Consider the following 17,294-nt stretch of genomic DNA (forward strand, 5'->3'; position numbering starts at 1 on the left):
GAAATGATAATTACTTATAGAAAATCAGAAGAGAAATTTGCAATACTTAATGTTCAGTTAATTGGGATAAAATTTTCAGGAATATATATATATATATATATATATATATATATATATATATATGTGTGTGTGTGTGTGTGTGTGTGTGTGTGTGTGTGTGTATATATGTATATATATGTATATATATGTATATATATGTGTATATATGTATGTATGTAAAAAATTTTTTGTATGTAAAAATTATATTAATATAATAATATATATAATATAATAATATATATAATATTTTGTATGTAAAAAATATTTTGTATGTAAAAAATATTTTTTTTACTTGATGTCGAGTGGTACTGTATGCAGATGTAAGTGTTCAATTTTAGAACTTAAGAGTTGCAGTTTTTAATGCTATTTGGGGATAGAAGAAGAAAACTGCACTGCAGGAGTACCTGGTTGCTGGTCCACAGTGATTCTCTCCTGCTTTTACAGGGCATTGGTTCAGTGTTTGTATTTATTTTGAATGTTAGAGTCAGAGGATCCCCTCTGATAATGAGCAGCAGTGGAATGGCTGCAAAATCAGACATTAGGTTCCCATCTGCCTCCGTTGTGAGAAGTTGCAAAGTAGGTTCTTGGCTTCACAAATAAAACCAAGGAGAAGTGTACTTGCACAGAGTTCTATATCATCATAATTAACAAAATGTTAATGCAAAATTAGATGTTCTTAAACCTTTAATGTACTGGGTATCCCAGTGCTTCTGCACGTAAATTATGAAGGCATGGCTGGAACACAAGCTTTCATGGAAGAGGTTCTTTTTTATTATGAGAACAAAATTGGTACAAGTAACAACTACTCCTCCAGTATTTTAGGAAATGATTGAGAATGCTGCCCATCCTGAGGGAGTTTCTAAGCCCCCATCTTGCAGTTTGTGAATGTTAATCTCTTTAAGGGCTTTTTAAAATTCTCTTTTGGGATCAAGAAAATAGTTGTCGTAGCTTAGACCAGAAAACTACTTGTGACTTCACTTCAGAATATGTATTTATTTCTTGAGTCATGACAGAGGAAAAGTCTTAAGGAATCTGAACTCTTTTGCAGGTGGAAAATACATGAAGCCTGTATGCTGGCCCTGGGTTCAGTCAAGTCTATAATTACAGACAGTGTGAAGAATGGGAGAATACACTTTGATATGCATGGCTTCCTGACAAATGTGGTCCTGGCAGACCTCAACCTTTCAGGTATGTGGGACCCTGCATCCCTGGGAGTAACTGCTGGGTGCCAGACACTGAGAGTCTCTGATGAGTCAGTCAGGTGATGTGTGCATGAGGGATTGGGAAATGCACTCGTGCACCTTGCTCATGTGAAAAAAATAAATCTTGTGAGTTCCCACATGCTCCCAGTTCTAGTGTAAGTCCTTCATCTGTGGGACTGTGCTTTCAGCTGGATCTCATTGTTGGCTGGATGCATGAGCCTATAGGGCTGGAGGAGCTGGGTGGAAAATAGCTGTTCTGATGTCTTGTGTCTGTTCCTGGGAAAGTCACCAGCACTGTTTAACTGCCTTCAGAATTCCTGCTGCACCATGTCATCCCATTTGTTTTATGCTGAGGCTGACACTAGTTGTAGCACATGAATTCAAGTAATGCTCCTGGCTAAATGGGATTCTTATTATTGGGAATTCAGCAGGATTTTGCTCTCTGTGTTATCTTACATCAGTGTGCAAGAAAATCAGAGGAATTGTTGAAAGTCAGACCTCAAAAGTCTTTGCAAATTAAAATTTTAGAAGTTTAAGGCGTTAATGTGGGCGTCATTGATGAGTCCACATTGAGTTGTCAGTGTAGAAAAAACTGGTTCCCCAGTTTTTCATCAAAGAAACACTTATTTAGCCCTTTACAAAGAAGGGTTTTTTCTTTTCTTTGTGTTAATGTTGGATGAAGAACTAGTGTGCAAAGTGCATAGTGTGCAATGCCTGTAAGAAAACGACCTCAGCAATTTACATATATTTATAATCATTTACATGTGTGGCATTGGGTTGTAAATGAGCTGCTGTGCTTTAGAAGGGCTCCCGGAGTCAGTGTGTTGATGGCTCTCCAAGGATGTCCATTTAATGGTCAGTAATGGTACAGACAAAGAAATGTTGTGTTTTATGATACTGACTTAAGAAACAAAGCTCTTCTCTTGCTGTACATCTTGCACAGAGTGTTTTATGTCCTCATCTTAAAATTAGTACTTGCAGGAGCATAAATAATGGCAGTAAAGATGCTGAGGAACAGAGAGCATCATCACTTTGAGGCCAGCCTAGATAGGTAAGGAGATTCATGGTCTGAAAAGGCAGCAGGATTTAGTATGATAAAGATATATCATACCTTAGTGAGTACAAGCAGGTGAGTGTGGATAATGAATGTTCACTGCTTCTGTGGTGCTGGTGAACCACAGAATTTCATTCTGTAACTGCAGGGTGATGGCTGCGAACTAGTAATGTAATCTGTGAAAGGTCCCTGGGTGTGAGCTCTGTTATTCTAATGCTTCTCCCTAAGATGCTGCTTTCTTCAGCTGGGGACAGAATATTGAGCTGGATAGATGCGAATTGGTGGCAAAGCCTCTGTTCTCTTCCTTTGTTTTTGTCCAGTCATGAACAAATTTAAGTGTAAATAGTTGAAGGGAGGAGGTTTTTTAATAAATGAGAAATTACTCTATGGAATAACTAAGAAAATAAACCAGATTCTGCCCACGAACAAAAGTTCTTTATATGCCGGCACACTTGTCTTGTGTGTCACATTTCAGTGTTTTCCTGTTGGGATGACAGGATTTTTGATAATCGATGGAAGCAGCTGCGATTTTAAACTCGTAAAGCTTATTCTGAAACAACTGAGGTATTTTGTTTTGCTGCAGTGTCTCCTTTCCTCCTGGGCCGGGCCCTGTGGGCCGCCAGCCGTTTCACCGTGGCCATGTCACCAGAGCTCATCCAGCAGTTCCTGCAAGCCACTGTCAGTGGGTTGCATGAAACCCAGCCCCCCTCTGTCAGGATCTCTGCAGTCAGAGCCATCTGGGGGTAAGCAAATCCTGGGCTATTCCACAGCCCCAGGGACAGGGGTGTAAATCACACTGATAAACTGGTTTGTTAAAATGGCATTTCTGTCTGGGCTGTGGGAGGTTTTGCTTTGAATGAAGTAGATGTCAGCTTAAAAAGTGTAAGCAAACAGGTTGAAAATAGAATAACTGTAATGAGGAATGTGGAATTGAGATTCAAGGTTGGCTACAGTAAAGTGTTGTGATGGATATGGTCACAGGGAGGAGCAGCACTAGGCAGTGTTGGAAAGCATGAGGATGAAACCCAGATTATTCCTCTTTGGTCATAAAGGTGACTGACATCATACAGGCCTATGGAGCCAATCACAGCAATAAGGAGTGTTTGGGGTTTGATTTTCTTACCCGATTTTTGTCAGAAGGAAGTTCTGCTGTACTTGATGAACATTAGTGTAAAATCAAAAAAACAGTCACAAAAAATCTGCTAAAACCTAACTGTTCACCACTTCCAAATAGAGCACATTGTCTTATTTGCACTGAAATGTTAATGAATAAATAAAGTCAGAGATTTATGACTTAGTTATTCCTGAAATTGCTGTATCACACACCAGCTCACTTGTAGAACATGGTAATGAAACACTTTGTAAGCAGTGTCTGTCCTGGACTTTTTGCATTTTCTCCTTCAATGGGCAGTTCTTAGGAGAGGTCTGTCACTGAGGGGCAGTAGAAGCTTCTAACATCACTCAGCTCACCTCTGCTTTGTGTGGAATGCAGAGGGAAGATTTCTGGTGAGAGCTTTCCTCCTCCTTCCTGCTGAGCTGCTGGGAGGTCAAGCAGTAGTGGACTGAAGGAGAGAAGTCCTAGAGAAGTGAACTTAAGGAATAAGAATGGACAGGATGGAACAACCCCTTATGTATTATCCAGAATGGAATATATTTAAGTTACTTCAATAAATTAGGAATATATTTTTGTATCACAAATTTCTCATCTAGCTACTGTGACCAGCTGAAGATCTCTGAGAGCACCCACGTGTTGCAGCCTTTCCTTCCCAGCATTCTGGATGGCCTGATCCACTTGGCAACTCAGTTCAGCTCTGAGGTGCTGAACCTGGTGATGGAGACACTGTGCATCGTGTGCACGGTGGATGCAGCATTTACAGCCAGCATGGAGAACAAGATCTGCCCCTTCACCATTGCAATATTCCTCAAGTACAGTAACGGTATGCATTCCACTTGCATCCCAAAGCACACTTGGTTTTGCTGTTGAATCCTGCTGCTGAAAAACTTAATCAGTGATCATTCCTGTAGTACAGGGAAAATTGCTGCCTTGCCCAGCCAAAATAGTGGTGGCAAAGATTGAGATGTGTGTGTGTGTTTTAGTAAATGATGCTTTCTCTCTCCAGATCCTGTTGTTGCTTCTCTTGCCCAGGATATTTTTAAGGAGCTAGCTCAAATAGAAGCCTGCCAGGGTCCAATGCAGATGAGGCTGATCCCAACCCTTGTCAGCATCATGCAGGCCCCAGCTGACAAGATCCCAGCAGGGCTGTGTGCAGTAAGTGCTTCTGTGGGGCATGGCCTGGGCTGGAGATGTTCCCCGTTCTGTAACACCTCGGGTGGCTGCTCTGCAAAGGGCAGAAAGGCTGCTGTGGACATACTTTGGAGCAATGGCTTCAGTCACTGGGGGAGGTTTCTCTGTGGAGGAGGCAAACTGCAAGTGCAGGAAGATGCTTCCAAAGTTTGCTTTAAGCTGCTCCTGTGGCCTTCTTCTAGTCTCCACAGTGTTAGTCATCCCCAGTTCATTTTGCTGTGACATTGCCATCTTTCAGTAGGAGCAGTCTCTTCTCCCAGTCTTCTCCCTCCATAACTTTTCCTTGCATTTCTTCCCAAGGCTTTTTCTGATTTATGCATCACATATGTGTGCATTGGAGATAAATTATACAGGTGCCCTAATAAAAGGTGGAGCACTGACTGTGTAGAATAGTTGTATGGAATTAAATCCATAAATATCCATATCAATATGCATATAATCTGTTAATTGGTATGACTGTAACAATTGCTTATGGGTACTTAAAATAAATTTAAGTCAATATAGCCAAAATGGAACGAGTCAGCTGGAGCAGTTCTCTTGCTGTTCTGATTAGCATGCATCTGTTTGCCATGTTTGAGTGGTGACACTGCTCTTGATGTGGGAACTGTCTTGGGAACTTCTGCAGCTCACAGCAGTGATGCTTGGGTGTGTGACGCCAGGGTCCTTGCATTTAAAAATGATTCTAGACTGTGAGTTCAGGGTGTGGTTGCTGCAGTGGCCACATCCCTGCATTTCACACCTTTCATGTTTGCAGCAGGGGCAGATAGTGCTGACTTCAAGTTCTGTGGCTGCTGCTGTGACAGTTTGTGCTTTCCTTTCAGACTTCTATTGATATACTGACCACAGTTGTGAGGAATACAAAACCCCCTCTGTCCCAGCTCCTCATCTGCCAGGCATTCCCTGCAGTGGCACAGTGCAGCCTGAACACAGATGACAATGCTACTATGCAGGTACTGCTGTGGGGAGGGAGAGGCTGGTAACACTGTGGGGAGGGAGAGGATTGCAGGGCTGTACCAGTCCAAGAGAGGTGACACAGCCTTTGAGGAAGCCCAGGCTGTTTTTGCCAGTTGCTGTATCAGCAGCCCCTCAGAGCCTCTGCCACCTCCAGTTTACCATGAAAGTCCTGTTGTTCAGGGCCTGCAGTGACTTCTCCTGACCATCCCTGAATGTGGAGAACTACAGTGAGAAAGGCAGCAGCCTCGATGGTTTTTTCTGTTTTAGTGCACTGGAGCATGTTAAAAAACCTACCAACCAAAGCCCAACAACACCAAAAACCAAACAACCAAGCAAACCTGTAATGCTTTTCTGCCCCCATAACATTAATCACGCCTGGTAATGGCAGGGGCTATCTTCAGGAATTTTCACAGGCACAGGACAGCAAAAACCCTCCTAGCCCTCCTGCTCTAGCAGCTTTCCACTGTACTTATTTATGAGGGAAGGGAAAGGCAAACTTCTTTTTGATTGAGCCAGGTGTGGGATGGAGGGAGAGCAGGGAATCATCTCCAGCATCAGCACTGCCTGAGCTGTGCTGGCAGGCAGGCAGGCTTGGCTATGGCCTGATGTCTTTGGAGTATCTAGCAAGAAGGAAAAAGCATCAGAGGCTAGCAGTGCAGAGAGCCTTTTCATTCCAGCTCCTAACTGGCATATGAATAACAAGGGTGGTTTAATTCCTTATGTAAGGAGTTCCATAGTGGCAGATACACTTTGCCATGTGAATACAGACCATGGCAATGTGGTCTTTACCTAAACAACAAACCAGTGAGAATAGGTGAGAGACCAGCAGGGAGAAAATGTAGACCTGCACATTGGTTGCTTTGCTGGATCTTTGTGCTAAGAAGTATTCAAAAGGACTGCAGCTTAGCTGCTGAGTTGTGTTTTGTTCATGTCACACTTCTTTCTCTTCACCTCTCACTTGTTGAAAACTCTGTGAATTTCTTTAGGTACTGAGACTAGCACAAAACTGCAGCTACCTGAGGTTGTTGTTGTATTTATTGTTGTATTTATTAGTTATCTTGATTGCTGCTGATTGGGCAGTGAGGAGTGGTGTATGTGTGAATGAGCTGGAGTCTGTAGAACTTACCTGTAAATCTTTCACAGGTGCTACCAGTTTCCCCCTTGTTTTCATCGTGGTTCAGGGTGGTTCTGACATGGTGAAGGGGATGTCTCCCATGCCTGCCCATATCAAATGCAGGGTGACCCCAGCATCTGGAAATGACTCCATGATTCAGAAGGCTGAACAATTGCTTTATTAAAACTATACTATATTACATTAATACTATATTATAACTATACTAAAGAGATACTAAAAAGATACTAAACAAAAGACACTAAAGAATACTAAAGAAAAACCCATGACTGTCTGAGACAGCCAGGACACAGCTTTGACCCAGTTGGCCAAGGAAACAAAACAGTCCTCAGCAGAACCCAACTGACAAATCCTTTCAGGTAAACAATCATCCTAACACATTCCACAGGTGCAAAAACAGGAGCAGCAAGTAGAGATAAGAATTGTTTTCTCTTCTTTTCTCTGTACTTCTCCAGGAAAAATCCTGGGAGAGAGAGTTATGTTCAAAGAGTGTGTGATGCCACATGCCTGCTCCCTTACCCGTTCTTGTCTCGTAGAACGGCGGCGAGTGCCTGCGCGCGTACGTGTCGGTGGCGCTGGAGCAGATTGCACAGTGGCACGACGAGCAGGGCCACAACGGGCTCTGGTACGTCATGCAGGTGGTGAGCCAGCTCCTGGACCCACGGACCTCGGAGTTCACCGCTGCCTTTGTGGGCAGACTGGTCTCCACTTTAATTTCAAAAGCCGGGAGTGAGCTGGGAGAGAATCTGGACCAGATCCTGAGAGCCATCCTGAGTAAAATGCAGCAAGCAGAGACGCTTAGTGTGATGCAGGTGAGCAGGCTTGGCACCCAGGAGAATGAGGAGAAGCACCAGGAGAAGAAACTGTCACAATTTTCTTTCATTTCATGCCTGTTTATGTATGGCTCATGCAATTGGAGGGTCTATGTATCCTGTTGAAGTAGTCAGGAAAATGCCTACTCTAATCAGAGAATCATGGAGTCTCCTGAGTTAGAAGGGACCCAGAAGAATCATTAATTCCAACTCCCGGCCCTGCACAGGACACCCCAACAATCTTACTCTGTCCTAACACTCCTTGAGCTCTGGCAGCCTTGGAGGCATGATCATTCCTTGGGGAGCCTGTTCAGTGCCTGACCACCCTCTGGGAGAAGAGCCTTTTCCTGATACCCAGCCTAACCCTCCTGTGACCCAGCTCCATGCTGTTCCTCAGGTCCAAAATTTTTTGTGAGGTTAAAGGGTAAGGAAGATTCTCCTGGATAAGCTGTAATGTACCTTCAGTAGTCCCTCATGCCCTTGTACTTGCAAGCCCTCTTTGGAGGGATAGGAGTTGCCTCACTAGGAATGTTATGGCAGAGGCAGCATTTGTTTTTGAGTGGATTTGTTCTGTATTCCAAGGATAAATGCCTGGGACTTGAGACAAGATGAGCCTTTGGTGGATGGGAGGGATAGTTGGCTTGAGTGAGGTGAGAGACCAGACAAAGAGCATCACCATCTCTTCTAGCCTTGACCTACTTGTAGTGACACAGTTTTCTGGAGTGATTTTTCTTCCCAGTGGTCTTCATTCTCTCTCCTATCTTTTTTTGCCTGTGCCCTCAATGTAGAACAGCTCATGCTGACTGCCCTGGTTCCTTGGTAGCAGCTGGGGGAAAATATTTTGCTGGCACTGCTGAGTAAGATCCCATCTCTGCCCCCAGTGCAGCACTCAGCTGAGCTTCACTCTGCTCTAAGCATTTTATTTCTCTGATTTTTGAAAGTGCATTTTTCAAGCCAGCATATGGTGCCACAATTGCCATTTCATTGTCAGCAGATCTCACCTGCTTTAGGATTTTTTACCCCTTGATATACTGATAATAATTGTTTGGCATGGCTCTCACTTGCTTGGTTTTGGATTTAAAAAATACAGAAGTTTAAATGTGGAGCAGTCCCATGCAGCCCTTGTAGCCAAGCATTTTGCAGTGCTGGATCTCTTCCCTGTGTTAGCCTGAAAGATGGTCCTCTGGAGATGAGCAGCTCTTTCTTGAGGAGAGCTACAGATATGCCCTCAGGTGGGGAAAGTGACATTTAGACATACACAGCAAACGAGTTCTGCCCTGGTCTTTAGGAGTCAAACTGTAAAACTGCATGTTGTAATGAAACCTTTTCAGAAGTTGTAGTTCCTTCCCTAAAATCATGTTCAAAATGCATGCAGAATTGGGAAGGTGCTGTTGAGTGATGATGTCGTGGTGTTTATTTCCTGCATTTGGAAATCCACAGTGCTTTGGAGCTGGTTGTACTTTCTCTTCCTCTTGAGGTTGGTAAGCACAGCCTTCACTCCTGCAGGGAGCTTCAGCTTCCTTCAGCAAGCACAGCTGCACTCCAGCTCCTTAAATATTTGATAAAACATTTCCAGCTATTAAATTATGTACAGCTAACACTGCCTTTCTCCTCCTGCAGTCCCTGATCATGGTGTTTGCTCACTTGGTTCACTCACAACTGGAGCCCCTTCTGGAATTCCTGTGCAGCCTGCCCGGCCCCACTGGCAAGCCCGCCTTGGAGTTTGTTATGGCTGAGTGGATGAGCAGGCAGCACCTCTTCTATGGGCAGTATGAAGGCAAAGTCAGGTGGGACCCACAGACACCCCTGTTAGCTGCCCTCATCCCACTGCCTTTGAGTGCTGTACTTTGAGGGAAGGGAGCTGGCTCAGGTGGGAGCAGTGTGCCAGCATTGGGAAGAACTGCTGCTCCCTGCACTGTCAGTTCTGCTCAGGAGAGCTGTGGTAACTGGAGCAAGCTCTGATCTTCCTCATCAGTGCTCCTGCTGCCTGGTGCTCCTGTGCTGGAGCAGAGACACGAGGGGGAAGGGGGTATCTCCTGCAAATACAGGGCTGCTTTTGGGATTGAATTTCTGTGAATGAGATGAGAAGAGCTTCCACACATGGAATTGCCTCTGTAGACTACTGTAGAGTTCTGGGGTATTGTAGAGGGTTTCCTAAGAGAATCTGGTGATTTCTTGTGGATTTATTGATCTATTAAAGGTCAATCAAGAAATCAGTTGCAACAGTGTTCTCTCCCTTTTGCTATGGGAGCATGTTTGTGTTCTGTTGGAGGTTGAGTGCTGTATTCCAAAGCATAGGATGCTCTGTATTCATTTAAATTTTGTCACAGCTTCTGTATTAGATTTTTCTGGAATCGTGAGGCCTCACAGACCACTCTTAAGGGTCTCACCAGCTGTTAACTCACTTAGTATGTGTGTTGTTATGTCATTGTTATGGGCTGTCAAATAGGCTGTGAAATAAATAAGGAGAAAAAGCAGGTTTAAAATGGAAGTTAATGAATAATCCTGAAGGACAAGGAGCAGATTTTGGGATCCAGTGCTTTTTTTTGGTCACATTTTGTTGGTTTCATCCCTAAACCTGGTGGTTTATCCCCATTTTGACAGTGCAGGCCTGTCTGCAGGATCTCTTGAGGCTTATGGCACAGGGAAAAGCCAAGGCTGACCAGGAGAACAAGGTTAAAGGTGATTGCTTAGAGCTGTGTTGTCCAAAATAAGAAATGTTTGTGTACAGGTGATGTAACAGGGCTTCACATTGCATTAATATTAAACACTTGAATTTGGTTGGTTGTGATGACATTTACCACATTAGTAAATGCTTGGAGTTTCTGTGTCCTGAGGAAAAGCAGGTCCTGCTCTGAGCGTCTTGTTCAGGGTTAGCAGAAGCACCCTGAGGGTAGCTGACATCCCCTGTGTGCACAGTCCCCAGCCACTGGAGCCAGGTTGAAGAAGTGGCTGTGGAGTCTTGGTGAAATTATGGGAAAATTTTGGGCAGCTTGTGGCAGCAGGTATGACCTGGGTCCAAATCAGCAGAAGTCAGAGCCATAGTGTGGGAGAGAGAGAGTGTGAGAAGTGGAAGCACAAAAAGAGTTCCACAGAGCTCCAAAACTTCAGTTTGAGATTTGTGGAGCCAGGAGAGAGAGAGATTTGGGGGTGCCAAGCATAGATTGTCAACCTTGACCTGTAGTCAGCATCATCCTCAATATGCTTGAAAACAGTGTGGAGCAGGAGAAGGTTTGAAGTGTGGAGTGGAAATGTGAGCATCAGAGATGGAAAGAAATGTAAAGGAGAGGAGCAAGCTGGAAGGTCTGAGTGTGGCAGAGCCATGAAGGACCAGATGGGAAAATGATCATTGAGACTGGAGAAAGGGGGCAGATCATTGCTACAGATCAGCCAAATTACTGCTTTTCTCTTAATTCCACTGCTTTTCTCTTAATCCCATCCTCGTGGGCACATGGTGCTGCAGGGGCACATTTAACCTGGCCCTTCTGACCTGGAGAAACCTTTAATGTATGTTGGGTGGATGTCTGTACCGTTGGTGGTGCTAAATCCAGATCTTGACCAGTGCCCAGCTTGCTTTGCAGGTCAGGACCTGAGTCCAGTTTCAGATGCTGACATAAAACAGGAGACATGGGAAAATTCTGTCATGCTTGTTTTGGCAAAGATGCAGAAGAAGGGCCATCGGGGTGTCTGCTCTGGGGTGTGTTCCCTGTTAGAGAGGGGCTGTGAAAGCCAGACAGTTCAGGGAAATTCTGATCTCTAATTCTCCTATTCTCTGCTCCCAGCTCTGTAGCACTGTGCAAACTCCTGCAGTATGGCATCAACACTGATGACAAGAGACTCCAGGACATTAGAGTGAAGGGAGAAGAAATATTTAATATGGACGAGGGAATTCGGACACGATCCAAGTCAGCCAAAAGTAAGTAATCATTCTGCTGTGTTTAACAGGGCTTTTTTCTGTAAGTAGATGCTATGGAAGGCCTTAAATAGGTCTGGCAGATCACACAGAGCTGTGAGAGAGAGTTCCTGCAGAAGGCATGTGTTGGTTTTTAGAGCTAATTCATACATCATGTACTTAATATATCTGTTTACCTGTATCTACTTACCTTAATTCTGCCAGAGACTGCTTTGGAGGACTCCTGATGTCTGATTTACTGTAACTAGATTAGGTAATTATGGGATGGGGAGTTCTTCACTGCTGTTTTGCATCATGAGACAGAATTGATATTTTTGGATGCCTGGTAGCTTCCCTGAGAGCAAAGTGTCTTTAGTGCATGCAAAGATTTAAAACAAAGGGGTGTCTTTTTCAATGAGACACTTTCACAAAAAGCAGTGATTCAACAAGTTAGAGATTTCTTTTAGGAAAGCTTGACCAGTCTCCTGCGTAAGACTTGTCTTATTTTTAATAAGTTGAATCCAAGGTCTTTGACTGGAGGTTGCTGTTGAGATTAATCTTTTAAATTAGTGCAGAGCTCTGGGCAGTTTTTCCTGAGGACTGAGCTCCAAGGGGAGGACACTCAGGAGCTGCTGTCCTCAGTCATCAGTCAGACCTTGGTTGTGCCACTTGCTGTGCTAGAGCTCCTGTGTGCCCAGTGGTGGGAAGGGATGTGGAGGCTGTACAGATCCAAACTGGGAGCCTCTCCAGACAGTCAGTGCTCCTTGATCTGCCATGGGCTTGGGATCTGCAGTGAAGGACTAAGGTGACAGCTAAGGAGATTAATAGGGGCAAGCACTAGGGATTTTAAGAGTTGATTGGTGGTCACAAATCACTTGCTACTTGATTATTCTTGGCTTAAAAAAACCAAACCAACAAAGGTCAGAGAGAAAAATGGCAACTGCCAGCATTTGAGTTAAACAAAGATTAATACTAGCATTAGTAAGAGCTAAAACTAATGCTCCCAGAATTTTTATTTGATAGGATCTTTACTTTTGTAGTTAAGGGCAAATACACTGTCTGGCTGTCCCTGTGGAATAGTTGAGCCCTGCAGGAAGACTAGTAAGGAAAAGCTGGAGCTTACAGTGCCTCAGAAGGGGCAGAGCAATGTCTGGGAGGATGCACTGCTTATTACATGAAAGCACTGGTGGATGTGCAAATGGACTTCAGGAAAGAAAGGTTGACTCCAGCTGACTCTGTTCAGCAGCCTGCAGGAGTAGAGTCACGCGTTCATTCAGCTGTGAAGATCTTCCCCCTGCCTCCTCCTCACTCAGAATATGCAAGGTTGATACTGCATTGAGATCTTTGGGAATGTAGCTCTGAGGGTGTATGGAAAGAAGCTTTGGGGATTTTATGTCAGTTAGTTTTCTCTCCCAACCTCCCTAACAAAAAAACCCCACCTCAACAAAAAAGGGCCTGTTTTATAACTTTTAATTAAAAGCAACATGAATATGTGTATTTTTTTTCTCTTACAGATCCTGAGCGCTGGACAAACATTCCTTTGTTAGTAAAAATCTTAAAATTAATAATAAATGAACTCTCTAATGCCATGGAAGCAAATGCCTCTAGACAGACAACTGCAGATTGGAGCCAAGGTAAAATACTGTGTTTGCTTTTTCTTTTTGCATGGCTTAAATCTACTTGATCTTCTCTTGAGAAGAATTTCTGGTGTAGGAACTTTGTGATAGTAAATCATGTATCCTACAAAGGCTTGAATAGTGATCCAGAGGGATAAGCTCATAGAATCACAGAATCCCAGGCTGGTTTGGGTTGGAAAGGACCTTGAAGCTCATCCTGTTCTCCCCCTGCCATAGGCAGGGACACCTTCTACTGTCCCAGGCTGCTCCAAGCCTGTCCAACCTGGCCTTGGACACTGCCAGGGATCCAAGAGCAGCCACAGCTGCTGTGGGCACCCTGTGCCAGGGCCTGTCCACCCTCACAGGGAACAATTCCTTCCCAATATCCCATCTAACCCTGACCTCTCCAGATCTCTTGTTTTGTGGCACAGTTCGTCATTTGGACAGTAGCTCTTCCTTCCCCGTGCTGTATTTATGTGCTACCAAACTTTTCCAAGTAAAAATAAATAAAATGGGAGAATAAGATCAATCAGTGTTGTGTATCCTTAGACCTAAAAATTCTCTTGAGCTAGTCTGGAAGATAGGATCTGACCATGTGCAAATAAAATTCCCCTTTCATGGTGTATCTGGTTTGCCTTTCTTCCTACTTCAAGTATCCATTCTTGGTGTTGCCTTTTCTTGGCTCCAGCTCTGGAATCATTCCAAAAGGATAAAGAGGATTGTAGGTCTTTTTCTTCATCCACCCACACAGGCAGATATGTGTTTGCCTACAAACTCCAGTCCCCTATAGAGTGACCACAGACCTCTTGGATTTGGATCATTTCTAGAATTTTCTTTTTCTAAACAGATGATTCAAATGATATGTGGGAGGATCAGGAAGAAGACGAGGATGAAGATGAAGGCTTAGCGGGACAGTTCTTGTCAGATATTCTTTCCACAAACAAGTATGGTGAGTAACAGCTTAAAAGTCATTCTTCAAAGCAGTAATCAGGTAGGTGACATCCTAGTCAAGGTTTTATTCCCTTGCCAGCAGCAAAACAAAGGCTGCAGGCATGGGGAAGGAATTCTGCTCTGGGATTGTGAATAAGGACTTTCTGGAGAAGCCATGGCTTTGAGCAACATGGTGATTAAATTGCTGCATTATAAATAACATCAACTGGGAGTTCACATACTGCACAGGCTTCACACCTGGGAGCTTCCTGCAGGTATTTCTTCTAAAGACAAAATTGCTGCTCAAGGTGTAGGTGTGGCCTCAGCATGACGGGGTCCTAGGGATGGGTGAGCTCATTTGTGGAGAGACCTTGAGAAGCAAGTGCTGCACAAAGAGATGTGTGCATCATCCCTCAGGTTCTTGTAGCCTCAGAAGGGAGAACTTAACAGGGAAACAGTGAGGGATGCTGCTCACATTAGCTCAGAACTGGCAAAGTGTCACCCTCACATGGGATTAAGGCAGAAGATCCTGGTGCCTGGAATTCCCAAACCTGTGTAGGAATGTCCCATGTGTGCTTGGCTCACCTGCGTGTTCCTTGAGCCTCCACTGGCCCTGGTTCTGGGCTTCAGTGGTTTCTATCACATCACCTAAAGGACAATATTCTGGATACAATTTTCTTTTTCCCAGCAGTGCTGAAACTATTTACTTTTGGATCCTTGGGTTTCAGCAGCTTGATAGAAAATTTCCTGAGATAGTCTGCTCTTTTTGATGTTAAAACCTGCTGATTTGCCTCTGACAGATGAAGATTATTATGAAGATGATGAAGAGGATGATCCAGATGCATTAAAGGACCCTCTTTACCAAATAGATCTCCAGGTGATGCTCTAGAATGAGGGGTTTTAACAGATTCCAATCATTCTCTATAAACTTTAATTTTTTTAATGTTCTACTTTAACAAATATTTAAGCACTGGAAACACCAGTTATTGTGATCCGGAAGGCACTCTGTTAATTGAAATTACTTTGGAAAGGGCCAAGTTTCCCAAGAACTTCTGGAGCTCTTTTTCCTTATCATTAATATCTATAACGTGGAAATAGGAATGAACAAAACTCTTTGAACAGAGGGAGATGAGACTTTTCTACCTGTGAGCTTCACAGCTACTGGCAGAAGTCAGGAGTAGGTTGGAGTGAACATGGCAGAATTTGATATTCCACTTGGAAATGCTCCCACGCAGTCAGCCCCTGTGTTACCCTTTGCTCCTGCTTTTCCCACCACCTGCAGCTGTTGATGGGCCCTTCCCTCTGCTCCCACCCTTTTCCTCTACTCCAACTCTTCCCTCTGTTTCCACTCCTCCTCCTGCACCACTCCTTTCTGTTCCCTCCAATCCCAGGGTGTTACTGGTTACTTGGTTGGGATGTGTGTCCTGCCAGGTGGAAGCAGCAGGATTTCCCAGGAGGGTGGTGCTGACAGGGTGTTTCTGTCCCTCCCAGGCCTATCTCACCGACTTCCTGTGCCAGTTTGCACAGCAGCCCTGCTATGCCATGTTCTCTGACCACCTCAACGACAACGAGAAGCGAGTGCTGCAGGCCATCGGGATATAGAGCCACTCCAGAGACCACACTTGCCAGATCTGAACAATAGGTTATTTTTGGCTAATTCCACGTTTTATGATAGGACATAAAATATTTTCCAGTGTCTGCCTGCCTTGTTCCAGGTCGACAAGGGCCTCGTTGTTTTGAGCCTCATCTTAACGCACATCTAAGGATGTTAAGGAAAGGAATCCTGAGAAAGCAGCAAGGACATTGCACATTGGTCTCACCACAGGAGCACTTTCATTTTCCACAGTAACTTTCCAGGAAGTTCTTAAAGATAAAAAATAATGTGTCCTTAATATTTTTAAAAGGAAACTGTCTCTAACTGTGAAGAGGCACTTTTAGTTTCCCACAGCACAGTTCGACAGAGAAAGGACCCAGGTCACTTATGGATTGCTTGAGAAGTGGGAAGGTTGTTCCTCTTGGCTGTTGTTCCTCCTCATGTAACACAGGGTAAATATCTTGTTCCTACAACATGACTTCTTTTATAGAACCTCAGACTCTTTTCAGAGCTGCCTGGATGGGATGGAGCCAGTTCACAGGAGTTTGCAGGGGAAGCTGAGACAATGGACCTGAGTGTGTTTCTTCTTTCCTGGTGTGGATGGGGCTCTGTTGCTCACATCTCCCATGGGAGCAGTTCTTCACTAACACTTGTGTGTGCACATGCTCAGAGGAAGCCATCACTTACATTTCTGTTCCTGTGGCATGTGGCTATGAAAGACTGGTTTTCTGGAACACAAGGAGCCACAGTTTTTAGGGGGAAAAAAGAACTGATTGTATTTAACATATTTGCTCCATGACAGCCACTCTGAACTACTTTGCTTTTTTCACACTCCTGTGTGTATTTTTATAGAGTGGTAAAATAACATTTGCAAATTGATTTCCCCATGAGAACAGTGTGATGTATCTCGCAACACCTCTCTGCCTTTGGTTCCCTTTCGGGGAAAATGAAATAAAACTATTAAAATGTACATTGGTATCTCTCTTATAAAACAGGTTTAAAAGGAATTTGTGCTTGTTTCCTGAAGTCACTTTTTAAAGACGTATTTCTCCTTAGGACACATTCTGTACGTGCTGTCAGAGGATGTTTGGGTGTTTCATGGGAGCCACCTGGACAGAAAGGGAGTCCTGTGCTGTATGTATCTGCTGCTTAAAATGGGCTGAGCCATTACAGTTTCCTTTTAAGAAAGGCACTTGCTGTTCCTTTGTGGAATCATTTGCTTTGACAGTGTATCAAAATCTCCATAAACTGGACTCCTTCTGTCTCTCACTGGTCTCACCTTGTGCCTGAGAGTGGGCAGAGCCAGGGGGGAACCCCCATCCCCTGCAGACTCCTCTGAGCCATTCTCAATTTTTTGAGTGCCTAACTAACTCTATGAGAAGCAGAGTTTGAAGCCTGATTTTTATGTGTCTAATAAGGTACAAGCTCTTCCCACACCATTGAGTCTCAGTGTCTTTCTTTCCTGGGGATTCTCTGGTCTACAAGAATATGTAACATGAAGGGGTGCCCTGACCCTCCTGTCATACAGTCCAGTAGGAGTTTTGTTCTGAGGCCTTTCCCTCTCAGCTTCCACTGAAAGAGCCAACAAGTTAAACCAAACAGTGCAGTTTTGAAAACCCACCAAGAAGCTGATGGCTACAGTGGTGTGTGCACGTGGCTGTTCCAGAAGGATCAGGAGTGTCCTTAGAGGAATTGGTCCCAGCTCTGGGGAGAGGCAGGACCAGCTTTTTTGCCATGTGCGTCAGCAGCAAAGGCACAAACTCA

The 17,294-nt window shown here is 44.2% G+C and overlaps 1 protein-coding gene across 1 annotated transcript in view; it reads left to right on the top strand.

The window, feature by feature from the left end:
• IPO9 (importin 9) overlaps window positions 1–16,522 on the top strand; it is a 40,367-nt gene extending 23,845 nt beyond the window's left edge. The window contains exons 13-24 of the mRNA XM_059867481.1: window positions 1,088–1,227; window positions 2,879–3,038; window positions 4,006–4,232; window positions 4,416–4,564; window positions 5,422–5,550; window positions 7,223–7,498; window positions 9,119–9,285; window positions 11,281–11,414; window positions 12,905–13,024; window positions 13,854–13,955; window positions 14,737–14,813; window positions 15,428–16,522. Coding sequence (XP_059723464.1) covers window positions 1,088–1,227; window positions 2,879–3,038; window positions 4,006–4,232; window positions 4,416–4,564; window positions 5,422–5,550; window positions 7,223–7,498; window positions 9,119–9,285; window positions 11,281–11,414; window positions 12,905–13,024; window positions 13,854–13,955; window positions 14,737–14,813; window positions 15,428–15,538 — 1,792 coding nt within the window. The 3' untranslated portion in view covers window positions 15,539–16,522. The remainder of the gene's footprint in view (window positions 1–1,087; window positions 1,228–2,878; window positions 3,039–4,005; window positions 4,233–4,415; window positions 4,565–5,421; window positions 5,551–7,222; window positions 7,499–9,118; window positions 9,286–11,280; window positions 11,415–12,904; window positions 13,025–13,853; window positions 13,956–14,736; window positions 14,814–15,427) is intronic.
• The last annotated feature ends 772 nt before the right edge of the window (window positions 16,523–17,294 follow it).

This window comes from Haemorhous mexicanus, chromosome 25 (genome assembly GCF_027477595.1).
Source record: "Haemorhous mexicanus isolate bHaeMex1 chromosome 25, bHaeMex1.pri, whole genome shotgun sequence".
Taxonomy (NCBI): domain Eukaryota; kingdom Metazoa; phylum Chordata; class Aves; order Passeriformes; family Fringillidae; genus Haemorhous; species Haemorhous mexicanus.